General features: G+C 50.7%; 11 protein-coding genes and 1 non-coding gene across 12 annotated transcripts; 4 read left to right on the top strand and 8 right to left on the bottom strand.

Moving 5' to 3' along the window:
- The first annotated feature begins 353 nt into the window (after window positions 1-353).
- Window positions 354-1,529, top strand: BDW70DRAFT_138309 (uncharacterized protein). The gene has a single exon (XM_073737197.1). It carries the CDS (start codon window positions 392-394, stop codon window positions 830-832), a length of 441 nt encoding a protein of 146 aa, XP_073594935.1. The 5' UTR covers window positions 354-391; the 3' UTR covers window positions 833-1,529.
- A 304-nt stretch (window positions 1,530-1,833) lies between these two features.
- BDW70DRAFT_t120 lies at window positions 1,834-1,905 on the bottom strand. The gene has a single exon. It is a non-coding gene; the product is annotated as a tRNA-Glu (tRNA).
- A 175-nt stretch (window positions 1,906-2,080) lies between these two features.
- On the top strand, window positions 2,081-3,971 carry BDW70DRAFT_138307 (serine incorporator domain-containing protein). The gene is made up of 4 exons (XM_073737196.1): window positions 2,081-2,205; window positions 2,284-2,363; window positions 2,424-3,012; window positions 3,057-3,971. The coding sequence occupies exons 1-4, from the start codon at window positions 2,155-2,157 to the stop codon at window positions 3,765-3,767; spliced, it is 1,431 nt and encodes a 476-aa protein (XP_073594934.1). The 5' UTR covers window positions 2,081-2,154; the 3' UTR covers window positions 3,768-3,971.
- Window positions 3,972-4,143: 172 nt separating this feature from the next.
- On the bottom strand, window positions 4,144-6,046 carry BDW70DRAFT_151086 (high affinity methionine permease; the record flags this gene model as incomplete). Its single annotated transcript, XM_073739251.1, has 8 exons — window positions 4,144-4,372; window positions 4,439-4,691; window positions 4,744-4,880; window positions 4,934-5,392; window positions 5,442-5,517; window positions 5,570-5,665; window positions 5,719-5,958; window positions 6,019-6,046. The coding sequence occupies 8 exons, from the start codon at window positions 6,044-6,046 to the stop codon at window positions 4,144-4,146; spliced, it is 1,518 nt and encodes a 505-aa protein (XP_073594933.1).
- A 683-nt stretch (window positions 6,047-6,729) lies between these two features.
- Window positions 6,730-8,149, bottom strand: BDW70DRAFT_70980 (uncharacterized protein). The gene is made up of 2 exons (XM_073744640.1): window positions 7,587-8,149; window positions 6,730-7,521 (listed from the first exon to the last, which is right to left on the bottom strand). Exons 1-2 carry the CDS (start codon window positions 7,965-7,967, stop codon window positions 7,186-7,188), a joined length of 717 nt encoding a protein of 238 aa, XP_073594932.1. The 5' UTR covers window positions 7,968-8,149; the 3' UTR covers window positions 6,730-7,185.
- BDW70DRAFT_70984 (putative mitochondrial phosphate transporter Pic2) lies at window positions 8,150-9,640 on the bottom strand. The gene is made up of 4 exons (XM_073744641.1): window positions 9,333-9,640; window positions 8,608-9,264; window positions 8,434-8,545; window positions 8,150-8,381 (listed from the first exon to the last, which is right to left on the bottom strand). Exons 1-4 carry the CDS (start codon window positions 9,421-9,423, stop codon window positions 8,333-8,335), a joined length of 909 nt encoding a protein of 302 aa, XP_073594931.1. The 5' UTR covers window positions 9,424-9,640; the 3' UTR covers window positions 8,150-8,332.
- Window positions 9,641-10,095: 455 nt separating this feature from the next.
- BDW70DRAFT_138304 (putative C6 transcription factor) lies at window positions 10,096-12,295 on the bottom strand. The gene is made up of 3 exons (XM_073737195.1): window positions 11,991-12,295; window positions 11,172-11,876; window positions 10,096-11,109 (listed from the first exon to the last, which is right to left on the bottom strand). The coding sequence occupies exons 1-3, from the start codon at window positions 12,045-12,047 to the stop codon at window positions 10,183-10,185; spliced, it is 1,689 nt and encodes a 562-aa protein (XP_073594930.1). The 5' UTR covers window positions 12,048-12,295; the 3' UTR covers window positions 10,096-10,182.
- Window positions 12,296-12,475: 180 nt separating this feature from the next.
- BDW70DRAFT_70948 (F-box/WD repeat-containing protein) lies at window positions 12,476-15,272 on the bottom strand. The gene is made up of 3 exons (XM_073744639.1): window positions 14,427-15,272; window positions 13,026-14,363; window positions 12,476-12,978 (listed from the first exon to the last, which is right to left on the bottom strand). Exons 1-3 carry the CDS (start codon window positions 14,805-14,807, stop codon window positions 12,799-12,801), a joined length of 1,899 nt encoding a protein of 632 aa, XP_073594929.1. The 5' UTR covers window positions 14,808-15,272; the 3' UTR covers window positions 12,476-12,798.
- A 225-nt stretch (window positions 15,273-15,497) lies between these two features.
- On the bottom strand, window positions 15,498-17,583 carry BDW70DRAFT_138300 (Mn(2+) transporter ATX2). The gene is made up of 3 exons (XM_073737194.1): window positions 17,191-17,583; window positions 16,182-17,117; window positions 15,498-16,127 (listed from the first exon to the last, which is right to left on the bottom strand). The coding sequence occupies exons 1-3, from the start codon at window positions 17,238-17,240 to the stop codon at window positions 15,953-15,955; spliced, it is 1,161 nt and encodes a 386-aa protein (XP_073594928.1). The 5' UTR covers window positions 17,241-17,583; the 3' UTR covers window positions 15,498-15,952.
- A 266-nt stretch (window positions 17,584-17,849) lies between these two features.
- Window positions 17,850-18,907, bottom strand: BDW70DRAFT_169002 (3-hydroxyacyl-CoA dehydrogenase; the record flags this gene model as incomplete). Its single annotated transcript, XM_073742590.1, has 1 exon — window positions 17,850-18,907. The coding sequence occupies exon 1, from the start codon at window positions 18,807-18,809 to the stop codon at window positions 17,850-17,852; it is 960 nt and encodes a 319-aa protein (XP_073594927.1). The 5' UTR covers window positions 18,810-18,907.
- Window positions 18,908-19,246: 339 nt separating this feature from the next.
- Window positions 19,247-21,149, top strand: hat1 (histone acetyltransferase catalytic subunit HAT1). Its single transcript, XM_073737193.1, has 4 exons — window positions 19,247-19,320; window positions 19,386-19,661; window positions 19,729-19,990; window positions 20,044-21,149. Exons 1-4 carry the CDS (start codon window positions 19,302-19,304, stop codon window positions 20,960-20,962), a joined length of 1,476 nt encoding a protein of 491 aa, XP_073594926.1. The 5' UTR covers window positions 19,247-19,301; the 3' UTR covers window positions 20,963-21,149.
- A 111-nt stretch (window positions 21,150-21,260) lies between these two features.
- On the top strand, window positions 21,261-22,200 carry BDW70DRAFT_138295 (U6 snRNA-associated Sm-like protein LSm4). The gene is made up of 3 exons (XM_073737192.1): window positions 21,261-21,450; window positions 21,517-21,708; window positions 21,765-22,200. The coding sequence occupies exons 1-3, from the start codon at window positions 21,448-21,450 to the stop codon at window positions 21,927-21,929; spliced, it is 360 nt and encodes a 119-aa protein (XP_073594925.1). The 5' UTR covers window positions 21,261-21,447; the 3' UTR covers window positions 21,930-22,200.
- Window positions 22,201-22,795: the final 595 nt, after the last annotated feature.

The raw sequence follows: 22,795 nt of genomic DNA, 5'->3' as shown, positions 1-22,795 counted from the left end.
GTCGAAACGCGCCGGTCTTGGGGTTTTTGGCTCCTGATCCTGCGCTGAAGTTAAGCCCACAAACCAAAACTGCCCTAGGCGCACCCTAACCTCTTAAGCTCACTGGCGTGGGCGGCAGGGTGCAACCAGGGCACCCCCCTCTGAGACCGCACGTCCTGTGACTCATGGGTAATAACACATAACACAGCCTACGGATGGTGCCGCCTATGACTGGCTAAGCCGCTCTCCGAAGTTGAAAGGATGGGACTCATGGAGGCGAGTGCGACGATCTCTTGTTAGGGCTGGGGGCCAAACTAGTCTTCGAGAGAAGTATAAGATGATATACGGAGTATTCTCTCTTCACCTCGTCCTCTCTTGACTGCAACCACTTAACTGCTATATCCTGATCACAATGGCTTTCCGGTCGCCTCTGTTGACTCTGTTTGCGGCAGCCCTCCTGTTTCTGGGCGCGTGCACCGCTCGAAGCATCCCTACGCGGCGTTCGCCAGTATCTCTTTCCTCCTTCGATCATGTCCTCAATTCGGTAGAGATCTGGACGCGTCGGGTACATGATTCTGGATCTGATTCTGATGATGCATCTAACTCGAGTACCTCAACTACTTCAAGCTCCACAACCAATAGCAACAACGACAACTCTGACGACGACAACGATGCCACCTCATCCAGATCCAGCACCAGCACCAGCGATACATGCCTCAAGACAAAGAACGTGAGTCGCATTATCCAGAATGACGACGGCTACGGCTCTTACTACTCCTCTGGAATCGGCAGGCATGTCATTGGGCTGCAACCCCTTCTGGGCCTGTCTCTAGGTGCCCTGGACACTTGTTAACTGCATCCAGCGAAAACAGCACCGCCGGCGGCACAACACCTGATGGTTCCGGTACAGCCCGACGCTTCGATAACAGCACGGGTGCCTTTGTAACGCTTGCCGATGACAATGCTGCCAACGCCGTAGACATCAACGACCAGCATTACCTCAGCTACCTTGGCGGCGCGGCCGTCCCCTTCAAGTCTGGCGACCACTCGCCCAACGGCGTCTCACCCAAGAAGCTGGATAACCTGCCCTTTGCCACCGTCGACGAGAACAATGTAAAAGACGGCTTCTGCACTGTCCCCAAGACCTCCTACGCCTACGAGTACCAGTCCAAATACAGCCTTGGTTCCGCTCGCAACGTTCCTGTCTACTGTCTCTGTGATCCTTATGGGTTGTGCGGGTGTGACGACCACCACGCGAACAGCAGCTTTGTGGATGCCATGCTGGCGTATACGGGCCTGGGAGATGAAGCGAAAAATGTCTCGAGGATCTGCACCGTCTCGTTGGACGGCGCTACCACCATCCTTGTTGATGGGACGTTGTCGAATGGGCCGACCAAGGCGGATCCTGACGCTGATGAGGTCCTGGTTCGTGTGCCTAGGACGAAGAGCACCAAGTGTGGTGGAAATGGGGGTGGGACTGGAGCGACTGTCGCTGTTTCAGTTAATAGTTGGTCACTTGGGGTGATCTCGCTGCGGTAGCTTCACTCGTCTGGCTGTAGATAGGTTTCAGAACAATGTATATTAATAAATATGTAATGAAGAAGTCCATAGCATGTTCTCATCCTTCGTTCAACCTCTAAGAGAGCTTAGCGAGCCACGAGCCGCCTGGGACCCATTTCAATATCTAATCCATAATCTACGCTCAGTGCGGCCAGGTCCCTCTTTTGCCTTTCACCTCGAGAAGGCTCAGGGAGCCAACTACCTCAAAGTTCTTCAGACGCAAGCAAGTATGTATAGGCCCTAACAGTCGACAAAAATCAATTCATGAACTACCTTCAACTCATGAAAAAGTTATTCCGATACGGGGAATCGAACCCCGAGCTGCCGTGTGAGAGACGGCGATGTTAACCATTACACCATATCGGATTGGATGTTAAAAGTATTAGCCATTTGGCATTATGAGGCAACAAAAATCTTTGATAGTGGGCAACAGCTCACGTGGCATGAGTGGCTCCGCGGTTCCTATTACGTAAGTGCAGCGGCACATGACGAAGGCAGACTGGCTGATCGGTTGCATCACAGGCATTACTGGCTGTCTCCATCTTCAACCTGCAAACAAACGACTTCAAACCACAACATACACTCCTTTTGGAAAGAACTAAAATTTCGGTCGAGATGGGGGCTCTACTGTCCCTGCCACTGTTGGCGCTGCCCAGTGCTGGAACGGTATGTTGTCTTAGCTTCGTGTCTCCGTCTATTCTGTACCGTAGGAACCTAGGCAAGGCACTGACTGACAAGTTCTAGGTGTTGACGGCAGTTGGATCTTGTTGCGGAGCTGCAACATGTTCGGCTGTATGTAGCGCTTGCGGGAAGTTCAACAACAGGTATGGAGCTGTTACCACAGGGTGGATCGTAATGGGCGTGTTACTGACGGCGGCAAATAGTATGGCTACGAGAATCGCATATGCCTTTATCCTCCTTATAAACTCAATCGTTTCGTGGATCATGCTCACGCCATGGGCGCTGAAAAAGCTACAACATCTTACTCTGGACTATATGGAGATAAAGTGCGACGGGAAGGAATGCTACGGCTGGGTCGCGGTACATCGAATCAACTTCGGTCTTGGGTTGTTCCATTTGGTTCTGGCCCTGTTCTTGCTCGGTGTGAGATCGTCGAAGGATGGCCGTGCGGCTCTGCAGAATGGTTTTTGGGGCCCGAAGATCGTACTCTGGCTCTTGTTTGTGGTCATGTCGTTCTTCATCCCGGAGTCGTTCTTCTTCGTTTACGGACACTACATTGCTTTCTTTTGCGCTATGCTTTTCTTACTCTTGGGCTTGATACTGCTTGTCGATCTCGCGCATACTTGGGCGGAGTTGTGCTTGCAGAAGATTGAAGAGAGTGATTCGCGGACGTGGCGTGGGCTGCTGATCGGCTCTACATTGGGCATGTACATTGCGTCTATTGTGATGACGATCCTGATGTATATCTTCTTTGCTAAAAGTGGATGCTCCATGAATCAGGCTGCTATCTCGGTATGTTTCATCCGTCGTTTCTGCGGCCAAAGCTTACATGACAGATCAACTTGGTTGTTTTCTTAATCATCTCCTTCGTCTCGGTGCAGCCTGCAGTCCAGGAAAATAACCCCCGTGCTGGACTGGCGCAAGCTGCCATGGTGACTGCCTACTGCACCTATCTGACCTTGTCAGCCGTCTCAATGGAGCCAGACGACCGCCAATGCAACCCTTTAATCCGCGCTCGCGGCACTCGAACCGCCACCATCGTCCTCGGTGCAATCGTCACCATGGCCACCATTGCATATACTACGACTCGAGCCGCCACCCAAGGCTTTGCCCTAGGCTCCAAAGGTCACAACTACTCGGAGCTGGGTACCGACGACAATGAGCATGGCCTTGTCACGCAGCAACCTTCTGCCCGCCGTGAGATGCGCGCCGAGGCCCTCCGTGCGGCCGTCGCCAGCGGCGCTCTCCCAGCCAGCGCTCTAGACGAAAGCGATGATGAGGACGACTACGACGTAAAGGACGATGAGAAGGGGTCAACACAGTACAACTACTCCCTTTTCCACATTATCTTCTTCCTGGCAACCACCTGGGTAGCTACGCTTCTGACACAGAATCTGGACCCGGAGTCAGTTGACGACTTTGCCCCTGTGGGCCGGACCTACTGGGCTAGTTGGGTAAAGATTATCAGCGCCTGGGTGTGTTATGCTATTTACCTGTGGACTTTGGTTGCCCCGATTCTGCTCCCAGATCGATTTGATACGTACTAGGTATCATTGTGTTGGTACTGAGGTGTATACGTCAATTATTGATTATTGCTCTGGTTAGCGTTTGCATTGGTATGATATTGATGTTGAAATTCGTTATGTCGCATATGATACGTTTATTCTGTTCTGTTACCAAATGCAATTTACCTGAAATTCATTCTCTTGGTATCTTTATTATCTTTGCGGACTAGTAGTATGGTCCCGTAAACGAGCACTGGATAGAATGCATATATCGCAATCTGGATACGATTAAGGCCAGGGTCCTTATCTGCTTGTTGTGCCCGTCATTGTGATGATATAAACCAACGTGGCTACTTTATGTTACTACCTCAAAAGGGACTGGATAGGCACACTACGCTCTAATATACTGGCAGCCGAATTAAGCCTCCACAGGCTGCTCCGTTTTGTGGGCGTTAGCCCTTCTCCGAAGCCTTCCCGCAGCATCATGCTCCTCATCCCACCTCGCAAGTTCATCATTCGGCACCTTAACCATTTTATGAGATGTCTCGCCCGCTGGCCCAGTCATAATTGTTTGGCGGAATTGATAGCCCCCGAAGTGCGGTAATACCTTCATGTAGACCCAATAGTAGACACCGCAGAGACCGATGCTGGCGATAATATTAGTCGCGTATCCTCAAAGGAAAAGAGAAATGAACGGAAGGCAAAAGTCCTACAGAGAAATTCCAACGACGACATATGTGCCATACCAGAAGCTCACGTCCCCTCCATTTGCACCTCCTGCTGGCGGGTACCAGGGTGCAACAAGCAGGTAGAGGTTGGCAAGAATAGCGAAGTAGACGACGATATCCCAGGCGTGCCATTCTGTTCTGGGTATGTTGAGGCGCTTCCGGCGTCTCCTGGTAAACAGGAGGCCGACTGCGAGGAAGAAGTTGAACATGCTTTGTGGATAGATTCCCAGGTCGACCACTGGGAGAATGTTAGTTTTGTAAGGGGATTTATATGCGACTATTATGCGTACCGAAATTGAATGCGTCACCGGCTGGAGGAGCTAGGATCATGATGGCCGTTAGAGCCCATTTTAGCCAGTACGGCCCTAGCGGAGTTCCAAAGGGGCGAGTGGAGGTCCAGAATCTCGTGAACGGCAGGACACCTTGTCTATAAAACCATGTAAGTGATTTGTTAGGGAGCAATCTTTGGGGTGTAGATACCTGCCACACTCTCGCAGCATTCGAGACTGTCCGATGAGAACAACGAGCAGGTTCCCGAAAGCGCTGACACAGATCAAGAAGTTTAAGGCGCGAGATGAACCGCCACCTCCAAAGACCTTTTGGAAGAAGAGACTGGCGACGTTGATTTCGGACTCGACAATCTCCTGCTTACTCGCAGCGGCAACGTAGGCGATATTAGCCAGCATGTATAGAATACCGACTGTGATGAGCGACGCAGGGGCGCTCCACTTGAGCGTCTTGACGGGGTTCTTGACCTCGTTCACTAGGTTAAAGGCGTTCTCGTAGCCCTGGTAGGAGAACATCACGTTGATGAGAGAGTTAGTGGCTCCATAAACCGTTGCGTCAGAGGTTCCTTCAAAAGCATTTCGGAAATGAGCCGTTGGGTCCGTGATAGACGAAACGTTGCCACCGAGCACAACAAGCCCAGCAATTGCGACGCTGTCTTTGTTAAAAAGCTAGACTTCGAAACCTGGAAAAAAATACTCACAAGATCAATGTAATGAGCTTCACCCAGCCAAGGGCATTGGAGAGGTGTAACGACCATTTCGTGTTGAAGGAGACGGCTATGGCTCATGGTCAGCATACCAGCTCACCGCAGGAGCCCTATAAACCAACCTAAGACCGCGACTGTATACGACGCAAGAGCAACTCCCTTGGATTGCCAGGCTGTAGGCTCCGACTCTGCAAGTCTAAAGAGGTAATTGGCCAGAACTAGCATCACCCAGGTTAGTGTGTGCAGGCTTGTGTAGGTCAAATTGACGTACCAATCGCATTACTACTACTGAAAGAGAATACCACAGTCTGCACCGCGAAGACGGTAGGAAAAAAGTATCTAGGACGGGGATATGCTTGCTCCAGGTAGACCGCTTCTGATCCAGATCGACTCGGAAAGTAAGAAGCGAATTCGAGGTAGACGGAGAGCATGCTTGCAGCGACAGCAAACCCTATCACCCAGTAGAACAGACCGAGGCCAATAGAACCGGTTCCCTCGAAAACAGAGGAAGCTAGACACGATGACCGGTGTCACTTACAAAGTCATTCCTGGTATGGAAAAGGTAACTCACGAGTAGAGAAAATCCCAGTGCCGACCATTTTGCTCACGTTCAGGAAGATCAACGTGATATACCCAGCCTCGTAACCGAGCGGCGAGACAACCTCAACCGGCGCCCCCGAAGCCTCCTGATACGTCGGAAGGGAGGTATTGCCGCCGGCATCAGCCGTGTAATGCAGATCACCGCCGACAATGGTGTCTTCAGATGGTGCATCATGCTGGGTCACTTGGGTATCAGCCGCTTTGGATCGAAAGTCGAGGAAGCCCATTTTGAAACGGATTGGCGATCAGTGCTTGTCCTCTGGGCTCTAGATAGCACGCAGAAAAATCGCCGGGGATGTCGTCTTATATCCATATTTTCAACCCACATCGTCTGGGTTCTCATCGTCGTACGTTATGGCGTAATCGAGTCCGTCCTTCTGACGGTGCCACCTACAAAAGCAAAGCGCAGGAGATAACATTTTGCCCGCTGTTAAGACAATGTTACATTCGCCAAGTTTCTTGTCTCTGCTGACTTTTCTTGGGTGGCAGCGGTTCGTTTATATCGAAGTACCTGGGTGAGGGGAAAATTGCACAACAGCTGCTTGGTATGGCGTACAGCGGCACTACACCTAGAGTATCATCACCCTAGCCCCTGATTCAAATTAACCACAGCTGTCCTGAAATGTGATAGTGCGTATTGCGCATCAAATTCTCTAATGACGCAGCTCCCTCAAGGATAAGGATGTGTTCTAGTCCATAATCAATCGCGGCTCGCCATCTGAGCCTATTTTGGCTGACAGATCAGCATAATGTGGAAGCGGAGAACTTGACGAGCGTCTCCAAATGGGCGGTGATAGAAAAAAGCCCAGCCTCAAGCCTGGTTGTGCAATGCAGCACTAAGATGATGCGCTAGTCGTGATTTGAAGGAGTGAAGGTGAATCAAAAGGGAACGTGGCCAACGTGCACTTCGGCCCACGTGAAACCTTAACTTATTCGAGTCGTCGAGTCAAACAGAGGAGTTTCCTAAGTCGTTCTGATCTATGAGCGTTAAACTGCCCATGAACACCCATGCAAATAGGTATGTGTTCTTGAATAACCCTAGAAATGAGATGGAAGTATGCAATCGTGAAGAACCCCGTCCAAGCCCGCATAGAAAAACGAACGCAATCATCGAAAATAATACATCAAAGTATCCTCATTAGCTTTCCTCCTTCAGCACTTTGTTATCTAAATCCATCGGCGTCGCAGAGGTTTCCGCCGAGGGATCTACTGCTCGCTCCCCAGAAACATATCTGTTTTCACCCTCTCGATCGCTTGGCAGCGGAGTCTCCTTCTCCTGCCCGGACCCGTTACCCTGTTGGATCCGGAATGAAGATGTCATCTCCTCCTGCGACGGCGCTGGGGCGAGCCGTGGCCACGCCGATGATGCTCCCGCGCCAGACGTTTCAGGAGTAGTACCGGCAGGCAAATCGTCATCGTCAAGGGGCAGGTTCGACTTCCGAGATCGTTTCACGCGGAGCGGACGTTCTTGCGGCTGCATTAGACAAATAGGCAAATCAGCCAAAGGAAAGCTAATCAATCCTCTTGCGCGGAACTCACTGTAGGCGGTTGTTCATCTGAGCTTCCCTCTGTCTCATCCTCATAGTACCCTGGCCCTGATCCGTTTCTAGGCGGAGCCATGCCGTCTAAGCCAGCAGTGTTGGTCACCATGGCGGCGGCGCGGGCACGCAGTTCGGGGTTCACGCCTGCTTGGGCTTCCTCGGCCATGCCTGTAACGGTGGCTAGGCGCTCGAGGAGGATACAAGACTCTAAGCGCATTTTTTGGATGTATTGCCAGCCACGCCGATTGCGGGTGCGCATCAATTCGTTCTCGGCTTCGATTTCACTGAGACGTTTCTTAAGCGCGATGCATTTGCGCTTGTAGGCGATCTCGATGCTGGGCGGGTTCGTGGATGGCTGGGATGTTGTTCGTGATTCCATGTTGTCTAAATTTGTTGGAATTGCAGTGAGTAGCGACGGTAAGAATCGAAGACGAAAATCTCTGTATAGCAGGTTTATTCTTTAATTGATCAAGGGGAATACTGATCAGGAATTGAGGCTGAATGGTCTGGAAACAAGAACGTTCCTGAGCTTGGGTAGGCCCGGATCGCCAAGAGTGAAGGCGGTCAACTCCATCTTCTCCATTCTTTCCGCAACAGTAAGCCGATATCCCCAGCTTGATGATCTCCCCGGATCTCGCTCAAAGACTATTGCCAGAATACTACAAAGAACAGTTCCCAGGAACTCTGCAGTCGAATAATATATCATCAGCAATTGTTCTATGGTCTATCTATGCATTACCGACATTAGTGGCCTGTCGTCGGAAGGCCGAGGAACACCTTGAACGAGTCATAACTGTCTCCATCAGCACCACTATTCCACTAACGAGAATATAAGGGCAACTCACATCAACCATTGGAAACCAGTTAAGGTTCCAAGCATCAGAATTCTTACTGGAAGGCCATTCCACAGGCCCGAGAACCCAATGTTGCCATAGATGCGGGAGACAGCCTTCATTGCTGATTCACCCGCTAATCGAGTCAGCATATATGCACCACGTTGCCAGCTATGAGAAACATACCTTTTCGATCGGCATTTAACTTGGACACCAATACATCGGCAGGATGGCTGACAATCGCACAAAAGATGCCCGCAATATATCCTCCTGCAAAGCTAATCCCCGTCTGCTGAAGGCTGTTGTAGCTTTCCTTGGGGCCTCCCAGCGTCTTATAGATCATGCTGACCGTCTCCTCGAATGTCGCGAATTTGGTCATTGTATATGGAATCTGCCTCGCCCAGAGCGGGTATAGCCCTCTATAAAAGCTGGACACGCCCTCTTGCGCAATGATCTTACTCCACCCCTCGCGCAGGCTATGCGCGTACGGCGGCAATGTTGTCTGCATGCGCACTTTGATCGCTTCGAATGGGCAGAGCGCAATATCGGCAAAAAACTCGGCTGAGGCACTTGCGGCCAGATGCATAACCGTGCGGTTTGTGTTGGGGAACATGCGCTCGCCATACAAGTACTTAAAGTACTCGTAGAAGCCATATTTACCAGCTCCCTGGAATGAATATCCGATAAATGTAGGCGACCAACCGAAGAAGATCCCGCGGACGCCTTCCTTGGAAATTATTGAGCGCCATGCAGAGATATTTGAGGTGTAGAGTTTTGGATCGACTTGTCGACGACATTTTACAAGATCAAGAGGCGTTACTGAGGTGTGTGTTGGTCCGCAAGCTTCACGTCACCACAACCAACTTGTCAGCCCATCATCTGTTCAAGGTTGGTGGAGGTCTAAACCATACCGATAATTCCTCCAATTGTACAAGCACCAAAGTACTTGAGCGTATTGGGCTCAATCTTCCCGAGCGGGTACTTCCTCTCTTGCGTCGCCATTTCGTATGATTGTGACGGGCTAGAACTTCCAAAGGGGTTATATACAGTACAAAGAACAGACCTCAATGTCGATACCCAGGATCACAGTGGATCATTTAGATAAGTAAACAACGCAACACGGAAGTAAAATGTCAAAACGCCCGCACCAACCTCCGAGGAATTTCCCATTATATAAGCCAAGAAAAAATCATGGCGTGGTTAATGGAGCTATGTCGTCAGAGCCCGAAGCAGTAATGCATGCAGTATGTGCCTGGGGCTGGGCTGGGCCTGGCCGAGCCATCCGGGTGCCGATACATGCGTTCACAGCTTATCTTGTTCCATTATCTCGTGAAGGAGCGGTGCCGACTTCCGTTCTATAGCTAAGATACTACTAATCATCCATTTCCATTCCACTGGGCTTCTTTGGTTTCTACTGTGGTGTTCGAGATGCAGTCGAAGATGGGAAGCATGCATGACGTCACGCACATAGTTCTAGATATACCTGTATCCATCTGCTTTGGGAGTGAGGTATGCGTCCAGCAATAGTTATACTGGTTAAAGAGGATATATAATAAAAATCAATGAGAATAAAAGATACGTATTCGGAAAGGTTAATAGACATCCAGAAAATAATGGTTGTATATACACCGACCCGTTGCAATATATGTACGGAGTAATCATATATCCAGTAATAAGAGATCGAAAACGACCATCAACCTTTTCCAAGCGCCAGCCAATCCACTCTGCAAGTAGCCTAGTCTTCTTAAGATCGGTTCTGTCTCAACTGCCAGGCTCTGATTCAGGGCCTGGAAACATTACTCCCTCAAGACTAATCGGCGGCCGCCTCTGACTCTCCGCATCCTCAGCCAACACAAGCGCGAGCTTAATGCCAAGCACAGACCCAATCCTTGCAAGGCAATTGCGAATCTGGTCCTCCTGCGCCGGCATCGCAAGCCCACAGGAAAGAATATACCACAGCGGCCAGATCATGCTGTAAACGGAGAACGCGCGGGCACGGGGCTGCGGCTTGCTGTTTCCATCTGGCGCTGACGCCGAGCCCGCGGAAGGCGATGTCGTGCGGCTCCCATTGACGTCAACGTCGCCCAGACAGAAGGGGATGCTGCGGCAGATCTCAGTGATTTCTTTCTGGATGATTGCTGGTGTGGTTCGTGCTGCTGCTGGGGTGTCCTCAACTGATGCGTCTGTGCGTGCGGCGGCGGCGAGGGCCCGTCGGAGTTCGAGCATGATCAGATGGGAGACTATGCGGACTGTGCGGTAGTATGTCCAGACGGAGGCGATAGAGAGGTGATGGTATGTGATTAGGGGTTCGTAAGCCACAGTGCTAGTGCTAGATCTAGAGGAGGATTTATCGGGGTAGACTACGATGGGTAACCAGCGTTCGGGCAGGTCCTGACTCCAGGATGTGAGTTCTAGGTCGATTTGGCGGCCTGTCAGGAGGAGAAGAGTGAGATGGGAGATGTCGTCTGCATTTGTGCTGGTGTTCGCGTTGAAGGATGCGATAGTCGGTTCTGAAGCTGAAGCTGAAGCCGAGGCCGATGCCTGGAGCGATGATGTGGCCAAGAACAGCTGGCTCATTTTGGATGCGATGAGGATCAATCGCGCGATTGGGTCTGCGCCGTTTAGGCGCTCGACTATCCAGTCTGTATTGTAGTGCGGTTTTCCTCGGAGAGCGAGCATCTCGACGTGCTGTATACCTCACTTGTCAGTGGGATGTTAGGCTAAGGGGACGCGCCTTGAGGGCTAGGTACCGTATGGGTATATGCAAAATGAAATAGATCTCTCCCTCGTGGATTTCCTAGCTGCCCCTCCCCCCTCAGCTTCATCAGAAGTTCAAACCCTGCGGCATGGGAACTTGCAAGCCCATTCCGCTCGCCTGTAATATCCTCAAACAGCGCCAGCAAGACCATAGTCGCAAAGGTCTCGTCCTTAACAGCTTGGGTCGTGGTAGTTAACGCCTGCTGTAGTTCCCTTAATGCCCTACCATAGTATTCCCTGGCATGCAAAATAAGCGGGGGGGCATTGACATGATTGCTCAGTGTCATGAGGGCCGTGGCATCGACAGCAAGACACAGACACGTAGACGCAGGCGTGGCGCTTTCAGGCCGATTCTCCCGGCAAGCCGAATAGAGAGACGGCAAAAATGACAAGTAGCTTATAGCCTCGTCCGAGTTGTCGCCAGATGTATACTGATCGAAGAAATAGCAGCGGGCTCGCTCCTCCCACGTGGAGTCAGCTATTTGGTAGTTAGTCAATGAAGGGGAGGCTCTAGCATTTCGTCTGAGCCGACGAGCCCGTTGGTTGCCGGAGTCAGAAGGTACTAAGCAACCAGCGGATTTCTTGACAAGCTGCTCGACCTTGGACGTCTCGTTCCTGAAGATGGATTCGAGCCTGTACCCTGGACAAGGCCGGCCGTATACGCGACAGTTGCCACATTCTGGAAGCGCTTCGTCGCACTAGATTTCGAGTCCTTAGCTTTAAGTCCCAGTGATACTGTTGATTGAACGAGTAACGGTCAATCGAAGTATGTCGGAGGATAAATATGCATAAAATACGAAATCTTGTCCTACCTTGATTTTCCTCTTGCGGCACAAATGACACCCACGGCTGCGGCCAGCATAGACCATGTTGATTGGCTCTCCAAGTAGAGGCAAATTTGAGTATTGAACTGAACGCCGTACTCTGGGCGTGGTATCTATGTTAAAACGACCCGACTGTCCCAGTCGATTCCGCGACTGAGTGTTCAATACACGACGTCGCTAGTAATCGGCGATCGGACATGGTGAACCACGCCTCGGTCCCTATGAAGTCCCGCCTCCAGGAACGCTTTTTGAGGAGACGGGAGTAATCGACTCCGACAGATTGTGGGTTGTAGTCTGTCGAAATGTAGTACGTAGTTGGTACCTTATAAGAGTCTTGTGCATGGCTCAAGCCGAAGATCAAGCGGAGAACGCTAAATGCGTGAGATCGGTCAGCTGACGAATGGGATCGTCCCCCAGTCTATCACGATGGGGAGAAATCTACGTGCTATAGCACTGATTTACAAGTAGAAAGGCAGAGTGTATGGGGCTTTTTGTTATCAAAAGGGGCACCTCCTGAGGCGCAAACTAAAATGAGTACAATTTCCGTATCAGATTCCAGCTGGTATCAAGCCAGTATGGCAGCCATTCCCTATCTAACTCCACGAAGTCCATAGACAGAAAACATTGCAGCATGAACCTAAACACCCAGAATGCAAATGCTAACCAGTGAATATGTGACCAATCCTGCACGCCGGTGGTGCGGTGGGAATCTCGTTAGAAGCAGCAAACCGAAGCAACAACGCTGAAGGTGCAAATTAAGAAGACGCTAGATTGTCGTGTTGAAGCACTCCACAGTTTATGGTGGAACATCCACCATTACTTGGTCGCCATCGCTTCTTTGTGGAAGATCTGGAAGTACGAGTGGTCGTAGTGGGTGACTATCGCGAGCTGGTGGTGGTTCAGATATGCTAGACGAAGCGCCGATTGTTGGTGCGTCAAACTCGGTGTCTTCTCGAGGTGGTGAGAAACTCCAGACCTACAGAATGTTAGAGACTTTCAAGAAACACAGCGGGTCCAACTTACTTCCATAACAGTACGACCGGATCTACTCGACATAATGACTGCCTTTTCCTCCTCGAACGTAACTCTCCAAACCGTATCCGAGGGTGTCGACAACTCCCGAAGAAGCTGTCCGGTCCGCAGACACCAGACTTTGACGCGACCGTCGCTACCACCACTGACTATCCGGTTATTGTCGAACTGAAGACTCGTCACGCTGTTGTCATGGGCCGCCAACCGATGAATGGGAGCCATTCTAGTCAATGACCAAACGCGGACCGACCCATCAGAGCCACCGGTGACCAGAGTATCGCCGCTCATCTGCAGTTGCCCAACCAACGACGTATGACCCTGGAGGATAGCATGACACTGGCCAGTATTTGGATCCCAGATTCGAACGCTAGTGTCGAGACTGCCAGTCGCGATGCGGCGGCCATCAAAGGCAATCGCATAGATCTGACTAAAATGACCAGATAGTGCTCGCAGAAAACGCCCCTCCGATATGCTCCAAACGCGCGCCGTGGTATCGTAGCTTCCAGAAACAACGATATCTCCATGAACAGCCAGACACCTGACACTGGCCTGGTGACCAACCAGAACAGAGCGGCACGTACCTGTCCTCAGATCCCATATCCGCAGCGTAGTATCTCTCGAGCCGGAAATAGCCGTATTCTTATCTGACATTTTCAGGCAACGCACTGTCGAGGTATGGCCGCGTAGTAGATAGATCGATTCGCCAGTGGCCATGTTCCACACTCTCACTTCGCGATCACAACCACCGCTGACCAGAATGTCGTCCCAGGGAACCATAGCCCAAACGCCCATCACATGTCCTTCGAGTGTTTTCTGGTTTTCCCCGTTGGTGTCATACACATGGATTTTAGCATTGTCCAGCGAAGCCACGATGTACTTGGGAGTAAGATGCAGACTCGTTACTACACCCTGGTCGGGCGAGATATGTCGCTGGGTGCATCTGCCGCCCTTACTCCACGCCGATTCGATCATATATTTCTGTTTGAAATGGTATTTGTAGGAAAGAGGCCGAACCCGACGTTTCCTCGTCTGCATGCTCGAAGACGTAATCCAATCTCCAGATAATGACCGAGGGATATCTGCAAAACCATCCCGGGACTGAATCGTGGCACTATTAGGTCTCCTTTGTAGCCCGCTCAAGGAGTTCGTGCGGTGGTTATGAATGGGCTCGATGATATCCTGATTATCTTCTGCAGGTCGCCGATGGGTGAACGCATGTTTCTCACAGAGATTCTTCCATGTGATATCGTCCTCCAACAGTGCGTGCCATCGTTTCGATACTTGTGATGCTCGCGCCAAAGTCTTTGGGTCCTCGACAAAGGAGAGAACCTATTCAAGAGCACAGAGTCAGTGTTCGCGATTCGCGTACTGCAAGACGGCGGGCCAACTCACTCTTAAAGATATCTCCGTTGGAAAAACGCGAAACGGATCTTTTCTTAGGCGGGGAGCGACATAGCTCGAGACAAAGCTCAGCTGCTGGCTGCTGCAAAGACTGAGGATAGCTTCCAAGTACTGTTGCCTTCGAGGCCCGGACAAAGACTCGAAAAACTTGGTGTTCAACAGCAACGCATCCTCTTCCTGTTCAGACGCTCGCCAAGAGGGTAGTCGCTGGTGGGGAGTAGGACTGGGAGCCGGGGTCGGAGGAGATGCAGGCGCCGACGGGAGGAGATTAGGGGGAATGGAGGTGCAAGGTTTATCGGAGGGAGGTATCGCTTTCGAGTGTGAGCCCATTCCGCTTATCATCGGAGGATCTGACGTTCGCCAAATGCCCATAAACGGTTGCGCAACAAAGAGAATGTCATCCACCAGACCGTTCCCGCTAGCTTCACGGTGAACGTCGTAATATCCGGCTCCGTCGGAGATCGGCACGGTTCATGGATTTTCGGAACGAGCGAGTCAGGATGAATAACGGACTTCTATTAAGAAATCGAAGCGCCTAAAGAGAGGAGGAAAGCGGGAGTGGATAGACGGCGACACTTGGTTGGTTGGTTGTGGTAGTAGGTGGTGAGAAAGACTGCTGGCAGAAGGTTCAGCTGGCTGGGAGAGCGAAGCGATAGTCGGAGAATAATAGGGGGCAGCAAAGACCGCAGGCTGGAAAAAGGGGAGGAAAATAGAGAAGGGGGTGAATAAGCATATAATGAACAGAAAGAAAATGGATTCAACAAGGAAGGGGAGAAAGCAGGAAGGAAGAAGGAATATTGAGAGGTGCAGTAGTGAAGCCCACGAGGGGAGTCGACGCAACGGAAACGCAGGCTTGATTTCAGAGTCTCGATCGAGCAGCATCGGAGTCCAAGTCAGGTGCTGGCCCGCGGCCATGGCCGTCTCCAGCTGGGTGGGCCTTGCAAGGGTCACTGTGATTAGCCAGTGAGGCAGCTCCACAGAGTCGAGACGCCTTACGGAGTACAGTATCACTCTTGCAATCAAGTTCCAAGGCTATTCCTACATTGCATCAAGCATGAGACTCGTCACTCAAGTACTTTTAATACGCGTATACACAGCGAGCCCTCTATAATGCCAGAGGCAGTACATGCTACGGGACGTGGAAGCCTGGTTGTCCCCCGTATTCTGAGCTTGGCATCCGCTTCAGCGCCCCAGCTGAACGAACTTGATCTTCCTACGGTTACCACTTAATTTCATCACCACCCTGGTCTTCCAGGATCAAAGCTGTATAGTACCTTCAGAAGCTGACATCACATGTGGTCATCAACAGCCATCATATTATGCCAGGAGTGGATATAGAACGCCGCCACGTCCAGACTTCTCCTATACTTGCACAACCCAAGGACGCAATCACGAACCGGTAAAGGAGAAAATTCTAGTTATCAGACAAATGCAAGCATATCGACTGCCCTAGCTAATTCATTCTAGGAGGTCTGAGACTGCAAAGACAGACAGAGGCAGAAACAGTGCCGAGCAGATCAGTGAGCGTGGCCGATCTGGAGAAAGAGCGGTAGTATCATCCCGATCACAGAAGCAACCAGATCCCTGGTGGACTTCTCAGGCTTCGCTACTTCCCTCGCATCATAGCCGTTGACTGGCAAGTCCCGAGAAGGAGTTGAGCTGTTTTCCTGCATGGTGTGCATAGCAACATATCTTCAGAGCAGAGGTCAGTTACTGGGGATACTGAATAAAAAGCTGGTGACTTACAGGAATGTGCCAGCTGAGAACAAAAGAAGAACCCCTGTACGCCAGCGTGCACTTGCCTCATCAGTGGTTCCTGACCCTAGTAGATGCACAAACAAGAAAGTCGCCAAGGCGCCAACAGGGGCAGCCAAGCTAAAAACAAACAAATGCGTCCTGGCAGCACGGCTTGAAAGGCCCTGTCTGAGAAGAACTGATGTAAGCCCAAATGACGCGGGGGCTTTGTGAACCATTATGGCCAGAAAAATGATGAAACTAAGTCCAGCATCGGAAGTAGATGCCCCAAGAGCAATACCATCAGCCGCTGCGTGAATGACTAGACCAGTAGTCGTCGCAAAGCTATGACTGCTTCGTTGGCTGTGCGCGGCAGCCAAAAGGCCCCCATCCCGAGACGGCGATGAATTCCGGCGAAGCCCAGAGCCCAGATTGTCCAAAGATATGTGATGTGGCGGTCTTTGAGGTTTCGCTGGCGATGCAAATTCGGGGATTTTGTCAATAAGATACATGAGAATAAACCCACTAATGAGCGCAATGCCTACCCAGGCATGAGGAGAGCTCTCGCCGCCATGGTCATGCTCCGATTCGGCGCTTGAGGTGTCCTTGGCTTCCTCGGTATGCGAATCTCGCGCAAGGTGGTTAATAGGTGTATCGGTAGTGGAAAGTCTCGGAGATTCATTCCATCGTTCTGCCTCGTCGTTTCCAATGGAGAATGTTGCGATGGTAGGGATAACCGGTCGCTCATGCAGGAATTGAAGGGGCACAGAGCGGCTGCTGAGGCCTTTGTGTCCAACGGTCACGGCATCGTACAAAGTCTCCACTCCTTCTGGTATAATCACAATAAGAGATGTTCCAACCAAAACTCCCATGCCAAGGGAAGATATCAGTCTCAATTGCGAAGGTGAAAGTTTGAATGCTAACGGCAATGAACCCACGACGAAGGACCTATTGGAAACAAAATCACCGACTGTTAGCCGGTGTCTGTCAGGCAAGGGTAGCATGCAATGTCAAAACTCACGTAATTGCCATAACAGTGCTCAATGTGAGCAATGTGAAAAGTCCCTCCATGGTCTGCCGTTCGTCCCGTAGCTCGTTTTCTCTCTAAAAGACTCGGGACATCGTGTCGATCGCGGGTATCTGTACGGACAGATCAGTTTAGTGCTCGACCAGTCAGGAGTCAAGCGGTGCAGTAGGTGTGCTCTGCGTATCCCATGTAGAGCCAGGAACGAGCTCGACTTGGGACTGACAAACCGGAAACGTGGCGTCGGCGAACGGGATCCGCAGCGGGAAAAAGGGCCGCCACCAGGTACATACACTGTAGAGAGCCAGCAATTTACCAGCGCAATTGGAAAAAGAGAGCCGGTCTTCTTCGATAGTGTATTCTGGAAGAGCTGGTTCATATAACGGAGCCTGTCTGGTTGATGGTTTCTTCAATGCACGGCAATTTTGCTTTTGGCCGAGTTGTTATTAATAACTCTGTCATATCGGCCCTACCCCGGTTGCCGCCGCTTTAAGAACCCTACGTTTTCCAAGGCGATTAACTGACATGGCCCCAATGCATATAGTTGGAAAGCTGTTCATTTGATCTAGAGTAATGCTAAGTCAGTACTGCTTCTATGGGTTAATCATTTGGCAAGTAATTGGTAATGATTATAATCAAAAGATGATTGATGAAAGTCAATAACTCTGCATCTGCACTTTCAGGAATTCACGGAGTCGTTCTTCCTTCTCCCGACGAGATTCTTCTGATGTCAAAGCGCCATATGCTTCGTCTGTCTGTCGGACCACTTTCTCTTTGACTTCAGCCACACTCACTCGGCCCAAGCTATCCCATACCTCTTGCATGGTGCCTCCTAGTTTATCCCAAAATGCACGAATGCCACCATCCCCCCCACCTTGTTGGTAACTCTCGAAAATACCATTCCCGGCCCATCTTGGTCCCAAACTGGCCATGAGGATAGTATCGAGATCTTTAGCCGTCACAACGTCTTCTTGCACCAAATGACAAGCTTCTCTCAGCAGTGCAAAGGCCAGTCGATTTCCCACGAACCCTGGTATCTCCTTCTGGATGACCACTGGACGATGTCTAGATCCGGGAATGGAGAAATACTCGCGCGCAAACTCCACTCTCTCCTGGGCTGTTTCAGGGGATGGCACAATCTCGATCAATGGCATGATATGTGGAGGGTTAAACGGATGAACCACGAGCAAACGGGTCTTATCATGCAAAAGTTGCTGCTGCGCACTCGCTGATATGCCTGAGGTACTAGTCCAGAAATGTGCCGAGACCGGTGTAATAGCCTCAACCTTTTTCCAGATGGTTTGCTTGAATTCGAGATTTTCCGGGCCCTGTTCCTGGACGATGGTCGCGGATTCGCATGCTGTTTCCAGCGATGAGTGGATATTAAGGCGGCCAGACGAAATCAAGGAAGTCACTTCAATTGGCTGGGACTCGGTCCTTGAGCTAGAGCTGACTAGAAAAGTCGGGAGCGTTTTGAGAAGAGCTTCCTCTAGGTCAGGCCGCGTATCGAACACGTCGACTATGGTGTTGTCACGGGACAGATGGAGAGCAGCCATAGACATTCCTATGGTTCCTAATCCGATAAGAGTGATCCGATGACTAGCGGTGTTCGACATAGTAATTGCCTTGGCTAACAGCGTCAGTAGTAAGGAAAATGCTGTTGTCTAATATCCAGTATATTATCTTTTCCGTAGTTTACTGTGGTTAACTGAACAGATGTAGCAGGAGATACAGGACGAGGATCTCCGCCGAGTTAATCATTTAGCCTAACCGAAGTACCTAGAAAGCCGAGGTAATAAGGAACCAAGAACAGATGTTATCAGTACTACGGTTACTACCTGTCCATACTCAATAAGTATCTAATTGCAGATAACTCTCGGTGAGCTGGAAATCTATCTCATGGAACTCAAGATGAATATTGGTACCCTGAATCGAGGACAATGAAAAGGCGCTAATCCTGAAAGGGCTATACCGGTCCCGCGCCCGGCCTTTCGCGCAACGCGATCAAAAGACGCGCAGAGAAAGAGAGCTTCAAGACTTGATGAAACATATTCCCGCATTCCCTCTCTCTGCCCAGTTATCCATCACTCTGACCGAAAGACGTCATAATGTCGGCGGAAGGTGAATGTAATAACACCTTTTTCTTATCCGTCAATCGCTTCCAAACTGACATGATTGACTGACTTACACAGGGTCCTGCGACGCCAACGACGCCGTTCAAATCACCATTGTTCATCCCGATCAGCAAAAACCCAAGACGCTTTCTAGCTTTCATCCTCAATTTACATACCCAATTTTCGGCGAGGAGGAGCGCATCTTCGGCTACAAGGGATTAATTATCCGGTTGCGATTCGCGGCGCATAATCTTCGTCCTCATGTCCACGTTTCCTACGATGAGAAATTCACGGCTGTGGACGATGCTGAACCTGTTGATATCATCGGTGCATTGAAAGAGTTTCTTCCTGAAGGTAGAGGCCTTTGAATCCTGAAGACGCGATCGCTGCGTTGGTAGATTCGCTAACACGTTCAACCTAGAGGCCTTTTCTTCACTACCCGAGTTCGAAAGTGCTGTTCAAGATGAGGACGCGAAAGAATTCGTGCCACCGGGCAAGCTGTCCCATAGTTATTCTATTCGCGGACGGAACTACGAGATCTGGGCAGCGTCCCTTGCGGATCCTCAAGTGCAGCTTTTGCTGAACCGATTCCAGATTATGGTATCATTCTACATCGAGGCTGGAACACCTCTCTCAACAGATGACCCTGAGTGGACATTGGACCGATGGACGGTCTATTTTGTGTATGATGCCGTAGCTAACTTCGTGAAACTGTACCCGGACTAACAGCGGCTAGATACGAGAAGGTTGAACCTCCCACTCCAACAGCCTCGTCATATTCCATAGTGGGCTACGCTACCACCTACCGATGGTGGTTTTACAAGAGAGATCGTTCAGAGAAACCTACGCCTAAAAACGGCCCCTTTCCTCCACCAGAACTAATCCGACCCGGCGAGCTGCCGTCAAGACTGCGAATTGCTCAATTTCTGATTCTTCCACCCCATCAAGGAACCGGTCACGGCGTCAACCTTTACAATACAATCCATAAAACATGTCTTGATGACCCAACAATCATGGAACTAACCGTCGAAGATCCGAATGAATCCTTCGACGTGCTCCGGGACTCAGCCGACTACCACATCCTGCGCCCGGAGTTCCTCAAACACAATATCCAAATCAACCCCGATCCGTGGAGTGATCCCTCAAAGAAGACTAAGCGTGTCCCAACATCGTCCCTCCTTCCGCTCAAAACCCTCCACGAGATCCGCACTGCCTACAAGATAGAGCCGACTCAGTTCGCGCACATTCAGGAAATGTTCCTGCTCGGCCAGATTCCGCTTAAGAATCGTCGAAAGGGCGGCGCCAATATGGCACGGCTCCTGGTCAAGAAATTTAGAGGAGACGACCCGAATAATCGCCGATACTACTGGTGGCGCATGCTTACCAAACAGCGTCTCTACAAACGCTCTAGAGACGTGCTGATCCAGCTAAAGATGAGCGAGCGTCACGCAGCGCTAGAGGATACTGTCACGAACGTGGAGGATGGATACGAGCAGCTTTTCGGATTCTTCAACGAACGCGAGGAACGTCTGAGGGCCCAGCAAGAGGAAGCTGAAGCATCAAACAATAGAGACCAGCGTGCGAAGCGGAAATTCACCGTGGAGGATGAAGATGACGAAGATGAGTCTGCGGCTGCAAAGCGGCCAAAGGCTTAATAACCTGGCAGACTGCTGCTATTCACGCGAACCCAAGCTCCCTAAACTAATCTGAGCTGTTATGTAACAATATCGAGATTTGCCTTTATCCTAACTCGACAAAAAAACGTTGACTCGTACTTTCTAATATTATCTTTTTGAAGAATAAAATATCAAGACAGATGCCGTGTTAAAGGCTAAAATGGCCGACATCCTGGCAGGTGGAGAACCTAGATATTAGAGACGATTCACTCATGCTGCACTATACATACATCGGAAAAGGGATATCTGATTTTCCGCCAATCCCGCCGATGTCACAGCATCACTTGCTGCATCTCGGACTCAACGAAGTAGCTAGAGGAATTGCTTTGAGCCTCTAATTGTTACTCTAACTACGTTGACATCATTATTCTCTCAGTTGTCAACCTCACAACGAAGATTCCACGTTTCTGACACCTACCATTTCCCTCATCGCAACCCACAACGCTCTGCACTCAACAGTCAGAATGGTAAACACTAATCCGAAGCGCCGGCTCTGTGTACTCGCAGGATCTCACTAACTGCGCGCTGCATAGCTCCCCCTAGGTCTTCTAACAGCCGCTCAAGGCCACCCGATGCTCGTCGAGCTCAAGAACGGCGAAACTCTGAACGGCCACCTTGCCAACTGTGACAACTGGATGAATTTAATACTCAGAGAGGTCGTTCAAACGAGCCCCGAGGGAGACCGTTTTTTCAAGCTGCCTGAAGTCTATGTCCGCGGGAACAACGTACGTTTTGCGCCGCCGCAGAATATCATCTAATCTAACCACGGGGCTCTTTCCAGATCAAATATCTGCGGATTCCCGAAGAAATCATCGATATGGTTAAGGAACAGCAGCAAAACCAGTCTCAGAATCGCAACCGCGGGCCTCGCGATGGTGGACGCGGCGACCGGGGAGGTCGTGGTGGGCGCGGCCGTGGGCGTGGCCGCGGTCGGGGTGGAAACTAGGCTACAGCGAGACTGAATGGATCGCGCAATGAGCGAAAGTGAGACAAACGCAATGATAGATACCCTGGAGATTATGCGACGGCACGGAGGATAGAATCGTTGGCGAGTTGGGTTCGTGAGCATGGCCTGGCGTATCGGGTTGTTTTTTTCGATGGGAGCTTGCCATGTAAATTTATTGCTATCATCACAATTTATTATTCACATGGAAATGATGCCGATAATCGTTAAGAGCACCTACTTTGTGGTCATTAATCGCGCAGCTTGAATAGACCTTTATATCACGTGATATAAACGGCGGGATTTCGAGGTCCAGTAGCTTGTCTTTCTTTAACAACCATGCAGCCATGATGTCTCGCAAGAGACTTGGGCCGGGTCAATTAGGCCACTATTTCAGTTCAGGGTTGCGATCCCATGCCTCCGAGCGCCTTCTCCATACAGTTTCGGCAACGCGACGCGCCCTCTGCCCTTTATTCCTTCAGCGCGATACATTACGGCGAAGTCTCCAGAAGTGCAACAGCACCATTCCTGCTGGACAATTGCAGAACGGAACCCAGCATAATGGTGATTTTAGCGGCCGGTTAAATGACGAGCTGATAAATGCGTCTGGAGATAAATTGGAAAAGAACCACGAGAGGCGACATGAGAAGAAGACTGGATCATACCGGGGTCACCGGCCAGGACAAGAATTGCCTCCGCCCCCCGAAGCGCCTAACAGCATGAAGGCTCTTCCGACGAACGAGCTAGAGGACTTGCTCACAAGACTCAGCAACTCGCGTGTGAGGCTGGCCAATGCGATGCAGCCACTATACGTCCTGTTACGGGACCGTCGAATTCGACCGGATACACGGCATTATAAGGCGATTATA

This window comes from Aspergillus foveolatus (assembly GCF_047715535.1).
Source record: "Aspergillus foveolatus strain CBS 279.81 unplaced genomic scaffold BDW70scaffold_32, whole genome shotgun sequence".
NCBI classification, from domain to species: domain Eukaryota; kingdom Fungi; phylum Ascomycota; class Eurotiomycetes; order Eurotiales; family Aspergillaceae; genus Aspergillus; species Aspergillus foveolatus.
The sequence above is the reverse complement of the archived record's forward strand: the minus strand, read 5'-3'. Positions and strand labels throughout refer to the sequence as shown.